This window comes from Meriones unguiculatus, chromosome 5, assembly GCF_030254825.1.
Source record: "Meriones unguiculatus strain TT.TT164.6M chromosome 5, Bangor_MerUng_6.1, whole genome shotgun sequence".
In the NCBI taxonomy this organism is placed as follows: domain Eukaryota; kingdom Metazoa; phylum Chordata; class Mammalia; order Rodentia; family Muridae; genus Meriones; species Meriones unguiculatus.
The window spans coordinates 44,088,818-44,113,216 of NC_083353.1; the positions used below are offsets into that span (position 1 = coordinate 44,088,818).

The 24,399-nt window shown below is 40.2% G+C and overlaps 1 protein-coding gene across 1 annotated transcript in view; it reads left to right on the top strand.

Moving 5' to 3' along the window:
- Nucleotides 1-11,321, top strand: part of LOC110566559 (vomeronasal type-1 receptor A11-like) — a 45,283-nt gene extending 33,962 nt beyond the window's left edge. Inside the window, exons 4-5 of the mRNA XM_060383391.1 lie at nt 645-1,516; nt 11,273-11,321. Coding sequence (XP_060239374.1) covers nt 645-1,516; nt 11,273-11,321 — 921 coding nt within the window. The remainder of the gene's footprint in view (nt 1-644; nt 1,517-11,272) is intronic.
- The last annotated feature ends 13,078 nt before the right edge of the window (nt 11,322-24,399 follow it).

Consider the following 24,399-nt stretch of genomic DNA (forward strand, 5'->3'; position numbering starts at 1 on the left):
CCTCAGAGTATTGAAGGACACAATTGGAGGAAACAGCAGATCATGAATAAAATCAGAAACATCTGGATTCATAGATTACAACCCCCAACATTTGCTATAGAAATTTTCTAAGAAATTAGGATTTTCAATAGAGTACAGATAGCCCTGAATAGAATAAGTGCATACCCAATCCATGGGACCGCTTTAGTTGGCAAGGTCTACTTTTTTTTCTTTTATACAATCCTTCTCATTCAGACTCTACCCAAAATAGGAAAACTGTCTATAATGTGTCTGGCCATCAAGATGTTGTGGGTAAAAACCAAGTAAGATGCTGCTCCTGCTCCAGGAAAACCCAAACCTGCAAACATGAGAACACATAATTGCTGCTGTTTTTAATGTTGAGGGAGCTCACACACTGCAGCCACCATGGGACACAGGGTCCAGCCATGGCTCAGCTTAGGACAAGTGAGAGCAGGAGGATGGTCTGTGGGGTAGGAGTTAGAATGGAGGTCTTCAGCAGAATAAGCATTCAGGAGCATCTGCATGTTTTCCTGAGGCCAGAAGACTGGTCTGGAGTGGTATGTGAGGTCTTGATCATGGTGAATCATTGTTTTACTTTTCTCCTCAGCCACTCTTTGTTTCCACATAAGATGACTTCACACTCTTCTGACATAAGGAACACCTTCTTCTCTGAAATTGGCATTGGGATCTCAGCCAACAGCTTCCTTCTTCTCTTTTACATCCTCAAGTTCATTCCTGGGCACAGGCCTAGACCCACTGACGTGCTCATTGGTCTGCTGGCACTAATCCACCTACTGATGCTAATGTTCATAGCATTCATAGCCACGGACATTTTTATTTCTTTGAGGGGATGGGATGACACCATATGTAAACTCATTGTCTACCTGTACAGAATTTTTAGGGGCCTCTCGCTTTGTACCACCAGCCTGCTGAGTGTCCTCCAGGCCATCATCCTCAGTCCCAGAAGCTCCTGTTTAGCCAAGTTCAAGCACAAATCTGCCCATTACATCTCATGTGCCTTTCTTTTTCTGAGTGTCCTTTATGTGCTCATTAGCAGTCACCTCTTAGTATCAATTATTGCCACTCCCAATTTGACTTCAAATAACTTCATGTATGTTACTAGGTCCTGTTCTCTCCTACCCATGAGTTACCTCATGAAAAGCACATTTTGTACACTGATGGCCGTCAGGGAAGTCTTTCTTATTAGTGTTATGGTCATCTCTACTTGGTACATGGTGGCTCTCTTGTGCAGGCACAGGAAGCAGGCCCAGCATCTTCACAGCACCAGGCTTTCTCCAAAAGCATCCCCAGAGCAAAGAGCTAACAGGGCCTTCCTTCTGCTCATGAGCTTCTTTGTGTTGATGTCCATCTTGGATGGCTTTATCTCCTGCTCAAGAACTATGTTCCTGAATGATCCAACATCTTACTATATCCGACTCTTTGTTGTCCACAGCTATGCCACAGTCAGCCCTTTTGTGTTTATGAACACTGAAAAACATGTCGTTAACTTTTTCAGGTCTATGTGTGGAAGGACATAAATGTTTGAATATTCATTGATCATTGATGGGCCTATTTCTTTATAAGAGGACCCAATACACTGACATCAGAACTGTCAGTCATGGCATGGTGTTCATGTGCTTTGGTGTACATGAAAATCTAAAGCAGTGTTTTTGTTTTTGTTTTTCTGTTAAAATTATTTACTTTAACCTGTGTGGTAACAAACATGTAGCAGAAAATTAAACCTCATCCCTTTTCTGATATGACCAGGGCATTTTTGTTTCATTTTATTTTATTTTATTTTATCTTTTTCCTCAATGCGTCATTATGGGAATCCTATGAGGTGGCTCTCATGCATCATGGCCGTGGACAGCTCACACTGTTTTGAAGGATGTAACCATGTCTAACACATTTCAATATTTTAATTTCCTGTGGTATAGCTATTTTGACAAATTAAATGAGGAGGCATTTCTTGCCATAGTTACACACTCCAGAAAGAAAGGAATCATACACAGAACTTTCAGAAGAGAATTCTTTGCAAGAAGCACATGTGATGTATACAGCAATGCGAACAACAGCTGGATTTAAAATTCTCAGAGTTATCAAAACTTTTGACCCAAACACAGCCTCTGCACAGCATAGGACCATGTTCAGTTTTACGGTGCAAGGCAGTTAGTTCCAGCACTGGTCACCAAGGTATGGTGCCCTGGAAAACAGGAAAGACCCACACCACTGGCCAGCTCCCTTGAGGTTCAACACTCTACACAACATTTCTTCTAAAACCAAATTCCTCCTCCTTTCACCTCTGCTATAAATAGATTGGGATAAAGTCTGTTGCTTGGGGAAACATTTATATCCATGAGGCAGTTTATCAGACTGTAATAAGGAAGTTTAATAAGCCAATCAAACATATGTCATCTAGATTACTATGCAAGGGGACATGGCAACACAGGGGGCATGAAAAGCCTTGTTTAAGTTAATTTGGGATTCAACTTTTGGACTGATGTCCCCTGGGCCTATTGTTCCCATACACTGAACTTCTTCCTGGCTTCAGCCTGGTTTTCCCATCTCTTGGTTGTTTTCTGTGTCAGTTGAGCATAGACAAACCACCCATTGTTACCCATTGTTAAAGGGTAGGAAAACTTTTTTTCCAAGCAAATGGACCCAAGAAGCAAGCTGAGGTTGCCATTCTAATATCTTCAAAACAAAAAGACTTCTAATTAAAATTAATCAAAAGAGATGGGAAAGGACTCTTCATACTCATCAAAAGGAAAATCCAACCGCAAAAAAATGTTAATTCTGAACATCTATGCCTCAAAATGAAGGGCACCCCCATTTGTAAAAGGAACATTAGTAAAGTTTTAACCACACATTGAACCTTATACATTAAAAGCAGGGGACTTCAATACACTACTCTCATCAATAGACAGGTCATCCAGACAAAAACTAAGCAGAGAAATAATGGAACTAACAGCCATTGTGAGTCAAGTGGACCAAACAGAAGTCTAGAGAATATTTCACCCAAACAGAAAAGAATATACACTCTTCTCAGGATCTCACAGATCTTTCTCCAAAATTGGCTACATACTCAGTCACAAAGTGAGTCTCAACAGGTACAAGAAAATTGAAATAACCACCTGTAGCCTATCATACTCTCACAGATTAAAGCTATATTTTAACAATAAAAGAAATAACAAAAAGCCCACAAAATCATGGAAACTGAATAACTATCCTCTAAGTGACCACTGGGTCAAGGCAGGAATAAAGAGGTTAAAGACTTCCTAGAATTCAAGGAAAATGAATGCACAGCATACCTGAACTTATGAAACACAATAAAAATGGTAGTCAGAGGAAAGTTCAGACTCCATACTAGCAACTTAGTAGCACCCCTGTAAGCTCTAGAACAAAAAGGAAGCAAATTCATCCAAGAGGAGTAGAGGAAAGTAAATAATCCAACTAAGGACTGAAATCAATAAAATAGAAACAAAAAGACCAATACAAAAAAAAATCAGTGAAACAAAGAATTTGTTATTAGAGAATATAAACAAGATAGACAATCCCCTGTCCAAACTAACTAAAAGGCAGAGACAAACTATCCAAATTAACCAAACAAAAAATAAAAAGGATGACATAACAGATACCAAGGAAATCCAAAGAATCATTAGGTCATACTTCAAAAACATCTACTGTACAAATATGGAAAATCTAAAAGAAATGGACAGATATCTTGATAGATACCACTTACCAAAGATGAATCAGATAAACAACTTAAATAGAAGTCTAGCTTCTAGGGAAATAGATGTCATTAAACGTCTCCCAACTAAAGGAAGTAAAAAAAGCCCAAGGTTGTTCTGTTGCTCTCCTTGTGGAGACCCTGTCCTCTCCAGCTCTTACTATTTCCCAGTTCTTACCTAAAATTCCATTCACTCTGCCCAACAGTTGCCCATTAGGCTCAGCATCTGCTCTGATAGTCTGAACGGCAGAGGCTTTCAGAGGCCCTCTGTGGTAGGTTCCTAGGTTTTTTCCTGTTTTCTTCTTCTTCTGATGTCCATCCTCTTTGCCTTTTTGGATGGGGATTGGACATTTTGGTTAGGGTCCTCTCTCTTGCTTAGTTTCTTTAGATACACTGGTTTTAGTGGGTTTGTCCTATGTTGTATGTCTATATGAGTGAGTATATACCATGTGTGTCTTTTTGCTTCTGGGACACCTCACTCAGGATGATCCTTTCCAGGTCCCACAATTTACCTGCAAATTTGAACACAGGGAACTTCCCAGAGACTCATACTCCAACCAAAGACTATTCATGGAGATAACCCAGAACCCCTGCACAGATGTAGGCCAGGGCAGTTCAGAGTCCAATTGGGTTACATAGTAATGTGAAGAGGGACTGCCTCTGACATAATCTGATTGACCTGCTCTTTGATCACCTCCCCCTGGGGGGGAGCAGCCTTACCAGGCCATAGTAGAGGACAATGCAGCCACTTTTGATGTGAACTGATGGACTAAGATCAGAAAGGAGAGGAGAACCTCCCCTATCAGTGGACTTGGGGAATGGCATGCAAGCAGGGGGAGGAGGGAGGGTGGGGTTGGGAGGGGAGGAGGGAGGGGCTTATGGGGGGATGCAGAATGAATAAAGTGTAATTGATGAAAAATTTAAAAAAAAAAGGGAAAAATAATTTAAGAACCTTAAATGACTTTCAAAAGTGGAGGAAAACATGGAGTTAGTCAATTGGCATGGAGCGCGTCTCGCCCCTGGGGGCAATGGTCTCCTGAACCTACTCAGACCTTGGACACCACCACTGCTAGTTCTAGAACTGATGCAGGATGTTCCAATGAGGGGGTTAAGGCTTCTTGTAATATTTCCTATAAGTACACACCTGTTTGTTTATATCCCCCATTTTTATTTATTGTTACCCAGATAGAGCCAAGTAATTGTGGTAATGATACTTGCTTTTTTGCCCAATGCTGGAATGCTAGTTAATTTAGGTGTGCCCTGGTTACTCGCATGCCTCACTGCGTGCCTGTGCCCATTGATGCCCCTCACGCTATGACTCTCTTCAGACAGAAAAGGGATCTTGGAACTATAGCCACCATTGTTACTACCATCTCATTGGCGGCTGTTGGAGCTACCACCGGGGCATTAGCCATGAGTCATCCTGGGCAGACTGCTCAGACCCTGAATAATCATGTAGCCAATGTAGCTCATGCCTTAGTTGTACAAAAAGGAATTAATGCTCAACTAAAAGGAAGCTTGATGGTGTTCAATCAGAGGATTGACCTCATGCAGGAGCAAATTGATACCCTATGGCAAATCGCTCAACTTGGCTGTCAATGAAAATATGCTGGACTTTGTGTCACTAGCATATAACATGAGAATTTTTCCTGTGCTGCAAATCTGTCTAAACAATTGTCGAACTATATTTTAGGTAATTGGACTGGAGAATTCGATACTACGATGGAGCAGCTGAGAGTGGCCATTGTCACGGTAAATTCTACCAGAGTGGACGCAGGACTAGCCACAGGATTATCATCATGGATTGCTGCAGCCATGAATCATCTGAAGGAATGGGCGGGCATGGGAGTGTTAGCAGGCCTTCTGGTGTTTGTCTCCTTGGTTTGACTGTGGTGTATATGCAAGATTAGAGTCTCACAACAGCGTAATGCAGCCATGATCATTCAGGCCTTTACAGCCATTGAAGCAGGAGAGTCTCCCCAGCATGTTTGGCTACCATCAAAAGCTAAAATGTTATGCTCAGGATGCGAGGCTAAGCACTGCACTCAGGGTCAGCCGCTTTGGAACCAGAGAAGAGCATGACTGATTGAATGCGGGTTGATGCCCCAGGTCCCGCCTCTGAGAAAAAGGTATCGGTCCGGTCTGATGCTCTTTGGGTGGATGACACCTAAATGAACATCAGTACAAAGTCCCAATTTATTTCTAATATCAGAGATCAGACATCTACTCTTGCCTGATGCGTCTAAAACAAAAAGGGGGAACTGTAGAGAGCTGTGGAATGCTATGCCTTAAAGATGGAGCTGGTTTCCGCCTTCCACCTTCCTGATGGTGAGTGCTCTCTGTCACGAACAATTCCACATTTGGCTAAGGCTGAGGATCTGGCTTGCTTCCATGTATGTGGACCTATCTGCATTGCCCACGTGGCACGCTGGGGTTGGCTACCCAGAGGCTATTTAAGCTGTGGGCTGGCTTTCCCCAGGGTCAGATGATTGTTCAAGGTTCCTGAATAAACTGCATTGAAAAAAAAAAAAAAAAGCCCACGGTTCTATGATTTTAGCACAGAATTTTCTGGATTTTCAAAGAAGAGATAATAACAATACTCCTCAAATTATTCCACAAATTAGAAACGGGAGAAACATTGTCAGATTTATTTTGTGAGGCCATAATCACCCTGACATCCAAACCAGGCCAACTCAACAACAGAAAAAGAAAATTACAGACCAATTTTTCTTATGATCATTGATTCAAAAATACTCAATAAAATATTTGAAAACCAAATCCAATAACACGTTAAAAATATCATCTATCATGACTATCGTCCCGGGATCATCCCAGGGATGCATAAATGGTTTAAAATACAAAAATCAGTCAATGTAACCCAACACATAAATGAACGGAAAGAAGAAAAAACATACGATCATTTTATTGGATGCTGAAAAAGCCTTTGAGGAAACTCAACACCCCCTCATGATAAAAATCTTGACGAGATCAGGAATACAGTTACATACTTCAACATAAAAACAGCAATATATAGCAAGGTGATAGCCAACATCAAATTAAATAAAAATTCACAGCAGTTCCACGAAAATCTGGAACAACAGAAGGCTGTCCACTTTCTTCATATCCATTCAATATAGTACTTGAAGTTCTAGCTAGAGCAATAAGACAACTAAAAGAGATCAAGGGGATACAACCAGGAATGGAAGAAGTCAAAATATCATTATTTGCAGATGATATGATACTATACATAAGCTACCCCAAAAATTCTACAGGGGAACTCCTACAGCTGATAAACACCTTCGGTAAAGTGGCTGGATACAAAAGTAACTCAAGAAAAAAAAATCAGTAGCCCTTCTTTATACAAATGACATGTAAGCTGAGAAAGAAATCAGGGAAACATCATCCTTCACAATAGCCACAAATAATATGCAATATCTTGGGGTAACTCTAACTAAGCAAGTGAAGAGCTGAATGACAATAACTTAATGTCTTTAAAAAAATTGAAGAAGATATCAGAAGTTGGAAAGATCTTCCATGTTAATTGGTCAGTAGGATCAACATAGTAAAACTGGCCATCTTACCAAAGCAATCTACAGATTCAATTCAATTCCTCACCAAAATTCCAACACAATATTTTACATACCTGGAAAGAAAAAATACTCAACTTAAAATTGAAAAAGAAAAAGCCAGGATACCTAAAACAATCCTGTACAAAACAAAAACAAAAAACAAAGAACAACAACAACAAAAAAAAACTACTGGCAGTATCACCATTCCTGATTTCAAACTCTACTACAGAGCTATAGTAATAAAACAAACAAACAAACAAAAAAAAACCAACAAAAAAACATAGTATTGGCATTAAAAAACAAAACAAAACAGGTGGGTCTAAGGAATTAAATCAAAGACCCAGATGTAAAGCCACAAACCTATGGACACCGGATTTGTTACAAAGAAGTCGAAGATGTACAATGAGGGAAAAGGCATGTTCAATCAATTGTGCTGGCCTTACTGGCAAATATACCCATTCAATCAACCTGCATAAAATTCACATCCAAGTGGATCAAGACCTCAACATAAAACCAGATACTCTGAACCTGACAGAGAGAAAGTGGTCAGTAGTTTTGAGTACACTGGTATTGTTTTCTAGTACCTGGCTATATGAGAGTCTCCATAAAATGACTGCCCTTCTTGACAAGGGCTCTGTGAGTTGCCCAGGCTGCTCTTGGACTAAGTATGTTCCTTCCTCCTCTCCTCAGTCCTGGGTGCAGGTGTGTGCACCATGTCTGTTGGGGAGACTGAGACACAGAGCATAAAGTTCCACTAAAGCAAAGCACAGCCTCTTCCTGAAGTCTTCAATGAAAATGAGGTCTCCATTCCTGCTCCTCAGAGACTGGGGTCCATTCAGACATGGCCTCAGCCTCAGCTATATTCCACCTGCCTGTGACCACCTCAGCTCTGAGCTTTGCCTCTACTTCTCTGTTTTTCAATCTGTTTTGTTTCTGACATCTGCTGAAATTGACATTGGGTAACCAAACGGATCTATTATATAAAGAGCATGGTAATGCAATGGGAATCACTCAGTAAAATGTATTTACAGCTCTGCTGGTACATAGAACTCAGCATATTAATCTTGTAGAAGTTTTACCTTTCCTAATGATGCTTTACCATTCTATTTTAGAAAATCTCAATTTAAATTTTTTAGGTTATTTTGTTATGTGTGTTACACTTTTTGGGTGTTTTATTTTGTTTGCTTTTGCTGTGTCTATATATTTGTATTGCATGCATGCCTGTTGCCCGAGGACCTCAGCAGTTTTGGGAACCCCTGGACCTAGAGTTACAGATGGTTTTGAGCTGCCATGTGAGAGGTGAGAACTGTACCCGGGGCCTCTGTCAAAGCAGCAGGTTCTCACCACACCAAGCACCCCATGTTTACAGTCTTTAACTGGCCATCAACCTTAGCTCTGATTTTTTAAAGTTACTTTTCATCTTATGTATTTTGTGGGATGGGGTAGGGTGTGTATGTCACAGCACACATCTCGGGGTCAGAGGACCACTCTTTGCAATTGGTTCTTCCCTTCTAGAATGTAACTCATCATGACTGGAGGCCAGCACTTCTGAACACTGAGGCTCCCTCATTTCTTCTGCTCTGAGCACTTACTTAGCTGGTGCATCAGGTTTGGTAACTCAGGCCCTTTTGCTTTCCCTCATATCTCACATTAAAGATAAAATAAAACCATCTTACACCCATGATATTAAAATGATAATTATTTCATTACTATATGACTTCATTTTTTATTATTGCATAATTTAGGATTATGATACTTGAATTAAAGTAAATACTTGCATTGCATGAGAAATAATTTTCGAGAAGACCCGTCATCAAATCTTCTGCTGTACCTCTGAGGCTTTGGCCACCTGAGTCTGAGTAGCATCACTGCTTCCTCAAGGAGGTATGAAATCCTACACACCTGTGCAGCCCCTCATTCAGGATGAGTTAGATAATTCTTCTTTCATTAAAACCTTACAATGGGAATGGCCCTCAATCTATTGAAACTATAATTCTTATTAATTGTTTTGCTTTCAAATGTGGAAAGAGACAAAACGTAGACCACATTCCTGGCAGCCTCTGATAACTGAACACTTCTCATGGAGGCTTTTGTTTGTTGTGACATCAGCACATACCTCAGATGAAGTTACAATGTGAGATTCACAGAGAAGGACTAAAATGCTACCAGGATGCTCTGGAAAGGATTGCTTGGGAAGTCTATTGTGTTCATGCTTACCCTTCTCTGATTTGGGCTGGGAGAAACCAAACAGTTTTTTTTTTTTTAAAACTATATTAACTATTCCAAGTCACAAACATAAGGAACCTTCATGAGAATAAAGCCAGCAGCCTACACTTCCAAGAGTTCGCCCTGTAAAGGGAACACCGCTATTCTTGGTATGTAGACTTCATCTTCTTACACATCTCCCTGACACAGTCACACAGATGTCATATGTTCTAACGCTGTAGCTTAGTCCCAGACTGCTCAGGGTCACACACAGGATATGGCAGGAGTGAGTATGATGTGAAGGAGTCTGGATTCAGAATTTCCACTCCTAATGCTCCCTACACATCCACATGAAGAGCAAAAGGTCTGAAGTAAATGAGCAGAAGAAAGAGATTGGAATAAAATGACTCTGGGCCTGTTTAAGACAAGGGCACAGCTTCATCTGAGGATCTTATTTCTACTTTCTTGCAATCCTCATTGAACTTCACCAAAACCTGCAGAGTTGCTCTGTGTCTGGCAATCAACATGATGCAGATGAAAGAAAAGTAAGACATTGCTTTTGCCTAAGGAAACCTCAAAAAGGAAACAGTAGGAAAAGAAATATTTTCTTGACACATGACAATTGTAATGTGGGAGAAAGCTTCTATCTGGATGGGGCAATAAGTGTCAGAACAATGGAGAGAGTGGGCATCCCTTCTGGGCACTTTGAGATGAAGGCAATCTTAAGCGGAATAAGGCAGAGCTGTGAAATAAACATCTTTCTAAGGAGAGTGGAGCTGCCATTGTCTGCAGCTGATGAGCAAGGCTAGATTGGTGATAGAAATCTTCTTGCTGTTCTCCCCTCACAGTTGCTACCTGCTTCTTTCAGCCTTAAAATGAACAAAATCAACAAACTGTCAGGTAACTCCAAGGTAAGAAACACCATTTATGCTGGAGCTGGGATTGGGCTCTTAGGCAACAGCTTCCTTCTTCTCTTCCACATCCTCATGTTTATTCGTGGGCAGAGGCCTAGACTCACTGATCTGCCCATCAGTCTCTTGGCCCTAATCCACTGATGCTGCTAGTCGTGAGTTTAGTAGCTTCAGACATTTTTATGCCAGGGAAGAGATGGAGTGACTCCACATGCAAATTTGTCATGTTCTTGTACAGGTCTTTTAGGAGCCTCTCTCTTTGTGCCACTAGCCTGCTCAGCATCCTCCAGGCCATCACCCTCAGTCCCAGAAGTTCCCATCTAGCAAAATTCAAATGTAAATCTCCACACCACATGCTAGGTTGCCTTCTTTTCCTGAGTATCTTTTATTCATCCATTAGCAGTCCCCTTATAACATACATAACTGCAACGCTAATCTGACCTCACCTGGCTTTATATACGTCAGTCAATCTTGGTGTGTTGTGCCCATGAGCTACTCTGTCCATCACACATTTTTTATATTGTTGATCTCCAGGGATGTCATCTTTGTAGGTCTTATGACCCTCTCCAGTGGGTACATGGTGACTTTCCTATAAGACATAAGAACCAGTCCCAGCTTCTCCACAGTGCCAGCCTTTTCCTCAGACTATCTGCCGAACAAAGAGCCACACGGACCATCCTTTGCATCATGAGTTTCTTTATGGTGATGTACACCTTGGACAGCGTCATCTCCTACCTAAGAAGTATAGATGATGATCTGAATTTGTTTTGTGTCCATATTCTCACAGTCCATGGCTATGCCACAGTCAGCCCTGTTTTGGTTCTCAGTACTGAAAAGCACATAATTAACATTTTTAGATCCATGTATGGAAGGATGGTAAACATCATATTACTTGGGTGTAGGTAAGATTCCTTAAGATAAGCCGGTACACTGGCATTAGAGCTATGAATTGTAATGTAGTTTACATGAGCTTCAGGTTAAATGAAATTACAGAGTTGTCTTTTTGCTGTTGTTAAACCTATTTCTTATGAGATGTGTGGATGCTACACATAAAAGACAAACCACATGCCAGATACATGAGTCTTTTGTACTTCCCAGTGTGTCTTTTGGGGAGACATAAAGTGACTATCTTGTTAGAGTCTGGATTATCCACAGCAAATTATAATACGTGACAGCTTATGATAGTCTTCGTTTATTCAAATCCCTCAGCTATCTCTGTTTTGCCAAATGAGGTTTGTAAATAGTTATTATTATAATTATCAAGTATCCAGAAATGTTCAAATCATTTAGCATACACACACACACACACACACACACACACACACACACACACACACACTCAGAGTGAGAGACAGAGACACAGAGAGACAGAGACAAAGACAGACATAGAATCTATGTATAAAATGCAGTCCTGATGACGGATAAACAGAGTTCAGCTTCTCTGCACTGGAGTGTTACTCCAGCTTTAAAAGAGAAGGAGATTGTGCACATGGTCCCACACAGATTGGCATGAAGCCACTGTACTGACTGCAATGAGAGTCTAGGCAGAACAAATTCTGTGTGGACTACTGGGAGCAGGAAGAGCTTGGAAACTTTCAGGAGTGGAAACAAAAGCAGACTCTCATCCTCAGCTCAGGAGGGAAGGCCATGGGCGACTTGCTGGGTGGAGGCAGACTGTAAAAATGTAATCAACGCCAAGCAGTATGCTGAAGATGGGAAATTCTTGTTTTGTTTGTGCTTTACCAAAATAACAATGTGTTCAGTTACCTTAACCAAGCAGTGAAGTATATTTTCCCTGAAATAATAAAGTGAACAATGGGGATGGAGAGATGGTTCAGGAGTTAAGAACACTGGCTGTCCTTGCAGAGGACCAAAGTTCAATTCCCAGCCTCCATATGAAGGCTCACAACTCTTAGTAACTCCAGTTCAAGAGGATCTCATGGTTTCTGGTCCTGCAGGCACCAGGCATGCATTCATGCACACAAAATAAAAAATAAATAAAACTACTAAAGTAAAATACAATTTTAAAAATCAGAATAAAATTGTCAAAATATGATTTTTCAAGTTTTAACACATGACAGATTTTCTTGAACAATGAGGGTTTTCTCATAGTCCTCATCTTTTTAAAAATTCTTTCTTCATTATACTTTATTTAATTTGTATCCCCCCATGTGGGTCCCTCCCTCCTCCTTTCTCAATCCCCATAGTCCTCATCTTAATCTCAGGTCCTCAGAGCAAGCAGAGAAGTCCACTTGTAAGACCTGGAGTCTCACTGCTCAGGAGTTCAGGATCACACACTTCCCAGGAATTCTCACAGAGCACAGCTTGACGCCAAAGCAAGAGGTTTTATTGCTATTGAGGTAGGGTCACCCCTCCAAAGACAGGAGACGACTCTGAACATGCAAAGCACAGGGTTTTTATACCTGAAAATCAGATCAGTCTGCTCTATAGTTTACAGCTGGTTGTAGATAGTTTATAGCTGGTTGTTTCTCAGGACAGTTCACCCCACCCTTCAAGAGCTTGCTGCACCTGGCTTCAATTCAAATAATCACAGTTGTTTCTCATTCCCAGGTGGTCCCTCACACCTTTGAGATCCTGGTTGCATCACAGCCTGTGTTCAGCCTTTGAGCAATCTTCAGGCCTGCCAGCTTTGGCTACAGTGAAGTAAGGCCAGCCTGGGCTATATTAGAACCTTCCTCAAAAGCAACAGAATTTAATTTTAAAAAGCTCTCAGCCTCCTCTCAGCTCCAGTGCTATTGTTATGCCAAGTTTATGAGAACCTCAGAGATCCCCAATAACAAGACAGAGAGCTTTATTAAGAGAACATTCAAACTCTGGACTCAAGTCTCACTGATGCAGCAGCAGAGAAATGGGACCGTGAGCCCTGAGTGAGCAGCATTTTTAAAGGGAAAGTCTGTGATCAGGGGGTTTCCATGACAACAAACAGGGGTCACATGTTTCTATGACAGCAATGGGGGGGCATATGCCTTTACATTACAGGATTAGGTAAAAGAGGGTTGAGGTGATCTTCTCTGAATCATAATTGCCTAAGGTATATGCTTCTCTTAGGCACAATTGCCTAACACATATGATCACAATGGCTATTCTTTTAATCTATTAATTCTTTTATTCTGAAACATTGGGGAGAATTTTCCCACCAGATTCTCAACTGATTCACAGTGATTATTACCAGGAAGTTTGACTCTTTTCTATATTTTCTATACTCTTTTCTATATTTTCTATGAAATATTTATTCTGTGATATTCCTGGAGGCTATTGCTAGGAGAGTTAACTTTGTTTTCTTCCAGGTGGACATATTGTGATGTTTCCTGGTTCCTGAATTCAGCTCCCAGTCAAGATGGCTCTTTATTGCAAAAAATGGAGTTAACCTCAGGCTAACTATACCCAGGCTAACTTAAACAATTTATTTTTCCTTTTCCATGAACTTGAATAGGCCACTCTTGGGCACTTATAGTTCAAGGGCATGTCCAAGCTGGCATTACTGGGTTCTCATTATCATCAACTGTATAGTCCTAGTCTTTGCCTAATATATCCTAACAACTTATTAAGTAAGCATAATCCAAAAATGACCAAAAGCAAAAGATTCTGCTTTTGAGATGTTATAATTCTGGCTTTCTACATCTAGTATGGCAACACTAATTTCTGCTCCAGCTAAACTGGTCCCCAAGATAATAGGTAATGTCAAGGAGCTCCCTTTGACCTAGCATTTCAGCCTTTTGTTGGGATTTTGGGCTGATGGTCTCTTCTTCTGAAACTGCTTTAATTATGATAATAGCACCGTTGGCATCAGGGGCTAGGAAGACTGAAATGCCAGCGAAAGGCTGCACAGTGGGGCAGTCCTCAGAAACGTCTGGTTAGGTGATCCATCCAAGGAGGCTGTGAGCAATCATGTCAGCTTCCAGCAAGTTCAGATCTCAGCTTGCAGTCTCAACCAGGTGAAAATCTGCTGAGACAAATTCAAACTAGAAACAGAAGTTAAAATTGTGTAATAAATGGGAAAAATGAGGAATCCCAAGACCAGGGAAAAGCTCACCTGGGGTCTGTTTGAGCTATGTCAGATTCAGGTCTCATGACCTTTTGATTTCCTGAAACATTTTGTGAGTAACAGGTAAAACTACATCCAATGGAATGAGTATCAATTTTTCTTAGCTGTTTGTTTTGTGACCTTTATAAACAAGTTAAGTTGTCCATGGCCTGAAACTCTTAACATTTTAATTAATGTGGGCCCTGTTGTTGGTACTCAGCCATCAAAGAGCTTGGCTATTTTTTGTCATATTTTCTTAGCATTTACTTTTAGTCCCCATCTCCATGTTACATTGGAAAGTTAGGCAGAAATACATTAATGGCTTTAGTATTAAACTCTGAATGGTTGGACTTTCCTTAACAAAGCAACTAGAAGAAACATATTTAAAATATTCTTAAATCCTATATCAAAGTCTACCTCAGAAATGGCAGATATTAAAAATATCATTGTAAAAGCTCAGATATACACATTGTATAGACGTGTTTAGCATGATGAAATACACTTCTAAATCTACCTCCAAAAGACAACCAAAAGGTAATTAAAATCTCAAGCTTGAGACTGGGTAATAAGCAATCAGTGTTTCATCAACATATCAGAACTCTATTGGTCAATGTCAAAACTCTAGACTTCTGAAACCTTATAACATCATAGGCACAACAATAGCAGAGAGAGGCGAGAAATCTGACATATCTCCCGTTTTTAATATGCCTCAAATCATTACACTCCACATTCATATACCTTAAAACACCTCCTTACACCCTCCAATGTTTCTTGCATTTATCAACCCTGAAACATTTTTCCACACCAAACAACATTCTCTAGATTCTCAAAACCTAAACTCCTATATCCTCAAACCCTACATAAACTCTATTATCTTTCTATCCAGCCATTCATCATAAGACATAAATAATGAAGATGGAGCCTGTAGACATGGCAACCCTTTTTTAAATAGAAAACCTAGTACCTGGTAATTTTAACTAAGTAATAAATTAACCAATAAACTAACACTGGATCTAACTATCTGGTCTTTAGCTGCAAAGACTACCATTAGCTTAGCTTAGCCATCAATGTAATCAGAGACCTGAGAAGGATAAATATGTATCAATCCAAATGACAGTGACAGCTAGTCAGTGAATCACTCCAGTCAGCTGTCCCTGGGTCCTGTGGTCTTATGGCATCATGAGCAGGGAAGTCCAGCAACCAGGCCCAGATAATGAGAGGGAAGAGAATGGCCTCACCTCGCCCTTAGCAATGTGAAACATTGACTCTTCAGGTGTCCACAGTTTTGTCCATAGTTTAGGCTGGGCCCTAGCATTGGGCCAGTTGGGGCAGTCTGGCCCAGTGGTTAGCACACCATAATACAGAGTTGCAGTGTGTCCAAATCTTCTTGGAGACCTTGGGGGAGCTACTGTCAGGATTTTAGAAATCTGTGTCAAAATAATCTTACAAATGTTAAAATGCCATATTCATCAGATCTCTGACAAGCTTGTGGGCCAGGATATCTGAATTATTCTTCATCTCTCTTTTAATTATCAATTTTAAATTGCATCCTATGAAATAGAATGTCATAATCTCTAATTATGGCATATTCTTTAAATAAATGTTTTAGAGCCATATTCATCTCAAGTAAATCTCTATAGGCAAACTTTATAATTACCCATCCTAAGCTTAACTTCAAAAACATAAACAGAAGACTAGATAAAACTGATTCTTATAGCATAACTTCAAATACCTTTCTGAACTAGAATCAAAGCAAAACTTTTGATCAGATACAATATATAGAAGGGGCAGCAAATCTTGCTCATCCCAACATACTGCATTAAGACTGAGCAGCAAAAAAGCACAAAGGACACAAGTTTCATTTAGCCCTAAATCGAGAACTAAACACAACTGGCAATCTTAGCAGAGATGGACAGTTCTGGCCATATCAAACCTATCAGCCAGGAAGAAACAGCATTAAATCATTTATACAGGAACTGGTAACCAGGCATACATTTTTATACTAATTAACAATGACTTGAACATTACATTGTATAAACCTGGGTGAAAGAGCATAAGAAAACAATTTCATTGAAGAATCACCAGCCTTTGAAATGAAGAGCAACATATCTTACAGTTCTTTCTCAAATCATGCTTGCAGGTGTAAAAACAAAAACAAAACAACAACAAAAAAATACACAAAGCAAATACAGTTTATATCTTCTCTAACATTCTGTGTATCTTCAAGTTAGACTTTTCTCAGCTTTGTTTTTTGATTCAACCGACATATTTCTTGATTTTCATATAAAATTTTCATCAGAACTTTTTTATTATTTTATCATTTTGACATAATACATTATTAAAACTGCAATTTTCTTAATTGGCTCAAATCATATGGCTTGGTTTCATTTGGTAAAACTAACAAAATAAATACCAAAGTCTTTTGTCTTCCCCCAAAGGACTGAGTAATTGTTTCAAGTTCTCTGTTAGAATGCCCACAGCCATTGTCTAAAATACCTGATAAACTTTAAAATATTTCATAACCTTGAACATATTTTTTAACATCAGTTTTTGCAATATCAAAATAAGGTATCCTTTTTAGAAATGAAGTCACAAAATATAACCATAATTTTAAAATTAAAAACCAGATTTTATCAATGCAAACTATTCAGTACTTTTAAAATCAATACCAACTACATTATTTTGATGTTGGCTGCCAGTAAGAAAAGTTCTTGTAATCAAACACACGGAGATGCAGTTTTAATATTTTATATAAATGTAGTTTTAAACATTATTATTTTTATAAACCTGGTTTTTAATACAGGACCAAAATTATGTAAAGTCTTAGTACATTTAATAATCAATAATCAAACATCAAAATATACATAGAATATAGTAAACTTACATATTTAAAACAAACACACAAAGTTATAAAACTAATTTTTTACCCCCTTTAGCTGTAATTTCAAGGGAGGAACGTCTTGCTCCCGGTTGAATACTATTTTATGACCATAGAGGCTTGCAGCTTTCTTCCGTGAGAAGCTGCTGTTGACACTTTAAGAGCTGTCTGCTTGCACAGAAGCCTTAAATATTTCTCAAAACCTGTTTTTTATCATTTTTAAAATTTTATTTTATTAATTACACTTTATTCACTTTGTATCCCCCCATAAGTCCCGCCCACCTCACCTCCCAGTCCAACCCTCCCTCCCCTTTCTTCACGAATGCTCCTCTCCAAGCCCACTGATAGGGGAGGTCCTCCTCTCCTTCCTTCTGATCTTAGTCTATCAGATCTCAACAGGAGTGGCTGCATTATCATCTTTTGTGGCCTGGAAAGACTACTCCCCCCTCAGGGAGATGTGTTCAAAGAGGAGGCCAATCAGATTATGTCAGAGTCAATGCCTCTTCCCATTACTATGGAACCCTCTGGACACTAAATGTCATGGGGTACATCTGTGCAGGGGTTCTAGGTTATCTCCTAGAAGAAGAAAACAGTAAACAACCTAGGAACCTGCCACAGAGGGCCTCTGAAAGGCTCTGCCCTGCAGACTATCAAAGGAGACACTGACACTTATGGCCAACTGTTGGGCAGAGTGCATGGAATCTTGTGTAAGAAGTGAGAATTAGTAAGATCTGGAGAGGACAGGAACCCCACAAGGAGAGCAACAGAACCAGAAAATTTGAACACAGGGGTCTTTCCAGAGACTCATATTCCAACCACATACCAGGCATGGCGATAATCAATATCTGTTTTAATCTACTTCAGAAGTAGCATCATTCTTAAGACTGGGCACTATAGGGGCTGGCATCTTATATATAATCTCAAAGGGAGTTAAACTTAGCAGGTAAGGGGAATTCCCAACCCTATAAAGGGCAAAGGGGAGGAACATCACCCAGTCAGTGCCAGTCTCCAAGGTCAATTTCATCAAGGTCTCTTTAGATGTTTTGTTCATCCTCTCTACCTGTCCTGAACTTTGGTGGCTATATGCACAATGCAATGTCCAATCTGCCTCAATAAACTTAGCTACATTCTGACTTACCTTCAACACAAATGCTGATCCTCCAGAGCCAGGAACTTAGTCTGAGTCCTTGGTCCCTTTTTGTGGCAATATCTGACCCAATGACCTTCCTCCTTGCATTATGTGCACTGGTTTTTACCTAGTGATGGTTTGCATTGTCCTTCACGTCCTTTGCCTTGGGCTATCCGCTGAAGTTGGTGCTTTCTTTCTCTGGGGTACAAAACATTTTTGGCCAATAGGACACTTGCAGATCCCAGTTCAAAGTCTTTCCTGACTTCAACTGCTTTTTCTCAGAACTGTCCCTGTTATTGTACACTCTCTCAGCTACCTGGACTAAATCTTGCAATGTCATCTGTCCTATTCTTTCCTGTTTCTGTAGTTTCTTTTTTATGTCTGGAGCGGACTGGTTAATGAAATCCAAAGCAACTGTGCCTGTATGTTCAGATTTTTCTGGATCTCCATGTGTATATCTGCAAAAGATTTCATTAATTCTTTCCAAGAATGGACTTTCATCCATTCCCTGTCTGACATCATATACCTTGGCCAAATTATCGGGCTGCCTTGTGGCAGCCTTGAGACCTGCCAACAGGGCCTGACAATAGACTAGGAGATGTTCCTTATCTGCAGCAGTGTTATAATCCCAATTGCACCTCATGTAGGAAACTAATCATCAATATAGCCTTCATGTGTGGTTTCAACTCCTGTAGTTGAAACTCCTGGGACATTTTTTGGATTTCTGAAATAATATGTCCGCACTCCTCTATGGCAGACAAAACTTTTAAAAGCTGCTGAAATCATCCCAGGTTGGCTGGTGGGTGAAAAGAACAGTTTCAAAGAGATCAATCAAATCCTTAGAATTGTCAGAGAACTTGGCATTCTGAGTTCTCCAGTTATCTGGTTCCCCAGAGGGAGAGGCTGCCAAGAGGCTGCCAAGAGCCTCTGGGTTTTTGGTGCTGGGACAGATGGTGGTTCCAACCTAGATAAAGGGCTGGAGCTGTCTGAGGAATGTGAGGAGGAGGGGGTGAAAAAATTATTTCCATGGGAGTCTCATCCTGAAAAATAGAGTAAAGGGGATATGAGGGAGCCAGGGCAGTGGCCTCTGGTTTTGGAGAGGCTGCGGAAGGAGGATTGTTAGTGGGGGTCAGAAAGGGCTTAATCCATGGAGGTGGATGAATCATTAGGTCTTTCCAGACTACAATAAATGGAAATTGGTCTGGGTGCCCACATGTTTTCTGAAAAACCCCATTTACCACTGCAAGGATGGTGGTAAGGTGGAAAGTTCCTTCAGCTGGCCAGCCCACATTAAATGTGGGCCATATTGAGCTACAAAAAGTCATCATTTTTCCTCTCCTCACATCAACTGTAAGACCATGAGCTCTAGTCTTAACTTCTCTAAAAATGTGTCAGAACCAAGTCAAGGGGTTTGGAAATATTCTGTCCCATATCATCAGCCAGTCTTTTCATCAAAAGAATTCAGGATAACACAAAAGAAGTAAGGAGAGCAATTTCAACAAATAGTAAATCACACATACACAAAAAAGAACCAGCCATCCCAGACAAAAACCAAACTAAAGGCAACAACTCACAACCTATACCTGGGCTAATATCTAAGATCACTAAAGCAAGAAGAGCTATGGCTTCAAAGGCAAATGCAAGACCACAAGCAATTAATCACAAAAATACAAAAGTAACTCCTGGCACACCACCAAGAAAAAGACAATTAATCCTACACAGAAACAAAGTAAAACCAAAAACCTGTCATTTCCTGTACTTCTCTGCCACAGAAGTGCCAGAAAGTCTATGAAAACCAGTCCTTACTCTCATTTCCCTATCCCAAGACTTCCAGGGAGGCAGAAACTTACAAGGCCCAAAATGTCTTTTTGACCCCTGAGGCCCTGGACCTCAACAGGTCTCTCTTGTCCACTTTTGGCTGCCTCTACAGCACATCGAGGCTTTTCAGATCAATGAACAGAAACAAACACTTTAAGCAGACAGACAACACAAAAGACATTTACCCATGGGATTAAGTTCTCTGGGTCGGGAGTCCTAGAGGTCCTGAGGCACCCTGGACCAGACCCCAAATGTAATGCCAGGTTCAGGGGATCCTCAGAGCCCCCAGGAGACAACTCGGTACAATAGCAAGAGAGCTTTATTATGAGAGCAATCAAACTTGGGGCTGAGTCTCACTGATGCAGCAGCAGAGAAGTGTGACCTGGAACCCTGAGTGAGCAAGGGTTTTTAGGGAAAGTCTGTGATCAGGGAGTTTTCATGACAGTAAACAGGGAAGCACATGTTTCTATGACAGCAAACAGGGCATATGCCTTGATGTTACAGGATTAGGTAAAAGTTAGATGGGTGAGGTGACCTTTTCTGAATCACAATTACCTAAGGTATATGCCTCTCTGAGGAACAATTGCCTAAGACATATGATCACAATGGCTATTCATTTAATCTATATCTGAAACATTGGGGAGAATTTCCCACCAGATTCTCAACCGATTCCCATTGATTATTGCAAGGGAGATTGTCTCTATTTTCTATGAAGTGTTTGTTCTGTGATATTTCCTAGAGATGGTGCTGGGAGAGTTAACTTTGTTTTCTGCCAGGCTCACATTTTGTGATATTTCCTGGTACCTGAATTCAGCTCCCAGTCAAGATGGCTCTTTATTTTATAATGGAGTTATACTCAGGCTAACAATACCCAGGCTAACTTAAACTCTTCACCAAGACTTTCTAGATGGTGTTTCTTATGAAGTTAGACTGTGAAACTCAGTATAAATCACACATAAAAGTCACCCAGCTGAAGGGGAATTTTAATCTAGCAAAATAGCTACTCTGGGAAGAGATCACATCCGAAGACCTAGGTCTGTGTGATCTGGCTGAAATTCAGACACACTCTTAGTACACACTCTTTTTTTTTAAGTTTTATTAATTACACTTTATTCACTTTGTATCCCCCCATGAACTCCACCCTCCTCCCCTCCTAATCCCACCTTCCCTCCCCCTTCTTCATGGATGCACCTCCTCAAATCCACTGATAGGCGAGGTCCCCCTCTCCTTCCTTCTGATCTTAGTCTATCAGATCTCATCAGGAGTGGCTGCATTGTCATCTTCTGTGGCCTGGTAAGGCTGCTCCCTCCTCAGGAGAAGGTGATCAAAGAGCAGGTCAATCAGTTCATGTCAGAGACAGTCCTTCTTCTGATTACTATGGAACCCACTTGGACACTGAACTGCCATGGGCTATATCTGTGCAGTTGTTCTAGGTTATCTCCATGCATGGTACTTGGTTGGAGTAGGAGTATATGGAAAGACACCTCTGTTCAAATTTTCTGGTTCAGTTGCTCTCCTTGTGGAGCTCCTGTCCTCTCCAGATCTTACTATTTCCCACTTCTTTCATAAGATTCCATGCTCTCTGCCCAACAGTTAGCCATAAGTCTTAGCACCTGCTTTGCTAGTCTGCAGGGCAGAGCCTTTCATAGGCCCTCTGTGGCAGGCTCCTAACTTGTTTCCTGTTTTCTTTTTCTTCTGATGTCCATCCTCTTTGCCTTTTAGGATGGGGATTGAGCATTTTAGTCAGAGTCCTCGCTTTTGATTTGCTTCTTTATATGTACAGATTTTAGTAGGATTGTCCTATATTATATGTCTATATGAGTGAGTATATACCCTGTGTGTCTTTCCGCTTCTGGGACAGATCACTCAGGATAATCCTTTCCAGTTCCCACCATTTACCTGCAAATTTCAGGATTTCCTTATTTTTCATTGCTGAGTAATATTCCATTGTATAGACGTACCACAATTTCTGTATCCATTCTTCAGTTGAGGGACATCTGGATTGTTTCCAGGTTCTGGCTATTACAAATAAAGCTGCTACAAACATGGTTGAGCAAATGTCCTTATTGTGTACTTGAGCCTCTTTTGCAAATATGTCTAGGAGTGCTATGGCTGGATCTGAGGAATGCTATTCCTATTTGTCTGAGAAAGCACCAGATTGATTTCCAGAGTGGTTGTACAAATTTACATTCCCATGAGCAGTGGAGGAGGGTTCCCCTTGCTCCTCAACCTCTCCAGAATGTGATGTCACTTGAGTTTTTGATCTTGGCCATTCTGATGTGTGTAAGGTGAAATCTCAGCATCGTTTTGATTTGCATTTCCTTTATGGGTAATGAGGTTGAGCATTTCTTTGTTTTTCTGCCATTCAATATTCCTCTACAGAGAATTCTGTTTAGCTCTGTTCCCCAGTTTTTAATTGGATTACTTAGTTTGTTGCTTTTCAGCTTTTTTAGTTCTTTATATATATTGGATATTAGTCCTCTGTCAGAAAAAAAAAAAAAAGGTTGGTGAAGATTCTTTCCCAATCTGTAGGAATTAATTTTGTTTTGGTGACAGTGTCCTTTGCTTTACAGAAGCTTTTCAGTTTCATGAGGTCCCATTTATTGATTGTTGCTCTTAGAGCCCGTGTTGTTGTTGTTCTGTTCAGGAAATTGTGTCCTCTATTAATGACTTCTAGGGTCTTCCCCACTTTTTCTTCTAACCGATTTAATGTGTCTGGTTTTATGTTGAGGTTTTTGATCCACTTGGAATTTAATTTTGTGCTTGGTGATGAGTATAGATCTATGTGCATTTTTCTACATGTAAACATCCAGTTAGACCAGCACCATTTGTTGAAGATGCTATCTTTTTTCCATTGTATGGTTTTGGCATTTTTTTCAAAGATGAGTTGTTCATAAGTGTCTGGGTTTTCTTCTGGGTCTTCAGTTTGTATCCATTGATCCACCATTCTGTTTCTATGCCAGTACCATGCAGTTTTTCTTACTGTTGCTCTATAGTACAGCTTAATATCAGGGATGGAGATACCTCCAGAAGATCTTTTATTGTAGAGGGTTGCTTTAGCAATTCTGGGTTTCTTATTATTCCATATGAAGTTGAGAATTTTTCTTTCCAGGTCTGTAAAGAATTGTGTTGGTAATTTGATGGGAATTGCATTGAATCTGTAGATTGCTTTTGGTAAGATGGCCATTTTTACTATGTTATTCCTGCCAAGCCATGAGCATGGGAGATATTTCCATCTTCTGATATCTTCTTCTAATTCTTTCATCAGAGACTTATTTTTTTTTTTTCATACAAGATATGACTTGCTTGTTTAGGGTTACACCAAGGTACTTTATGTAATTTGTGGCTATTGTGAAGGGTGTTGTTTCCCTAATTTTTTTTTCTCAGCCCTTTTGTCTTTTGTATACAGAAGGGCTACTCTTTTTTTTTTTTTTTTTTTTTTGAGTTAATTTTGTATCTGGCCACATTGATGAAGGTGTTTATCAGCTGTAAGAGTTCCCTGGTAGAATTTTAGGGGTCACTCAAGTATACTATCATATCATCTGCAAATAGTGATAATTCTCCTTCTTCCTTTCCAAATTGTTTCCCCTTTATCTCCTTCAACTGTCTTATTGCTCTAGCAAGGACATCCAGAACTATGTTGAAGAGATATGGAGAGAGTAGGCAGCCTTGCCTTGTCCCTGATTTCAGTGGAATGGCCTTAAGTTTCTCTCCATTTAGCTTGTTGTTCGCTCTAAGCTTGCTGTTTATTGCCTTTACCATGTTTAGGTATGTGTGCCTTTTATCTCTGATCTCTCCAATACTTTAAACATGAATGGATGCTGGATTTTGTCGAATGACTTTTAAACATGTAAGGAGGTTTTATGTGTTTTTTTTTTTCTTTCAGTTTGTTATTTTGGTGGACCACATTGAAGGATTTCCATGTATTGGACCACCCCTGCATACCTGTGATGAAGCCCACTTTGTCATAGTGGATGATATCTTTGATATGTTCTTGTATTCAGTTTGCAAGTATTTTGTTGAGTATTTTTGCATCAGTGTCCATAAGGGAGATTGGCCTGAAAATTCTCTTTTTTTTGGGGGGGGGGGGTCTTTGTAAGGTTTAGGTACCAAG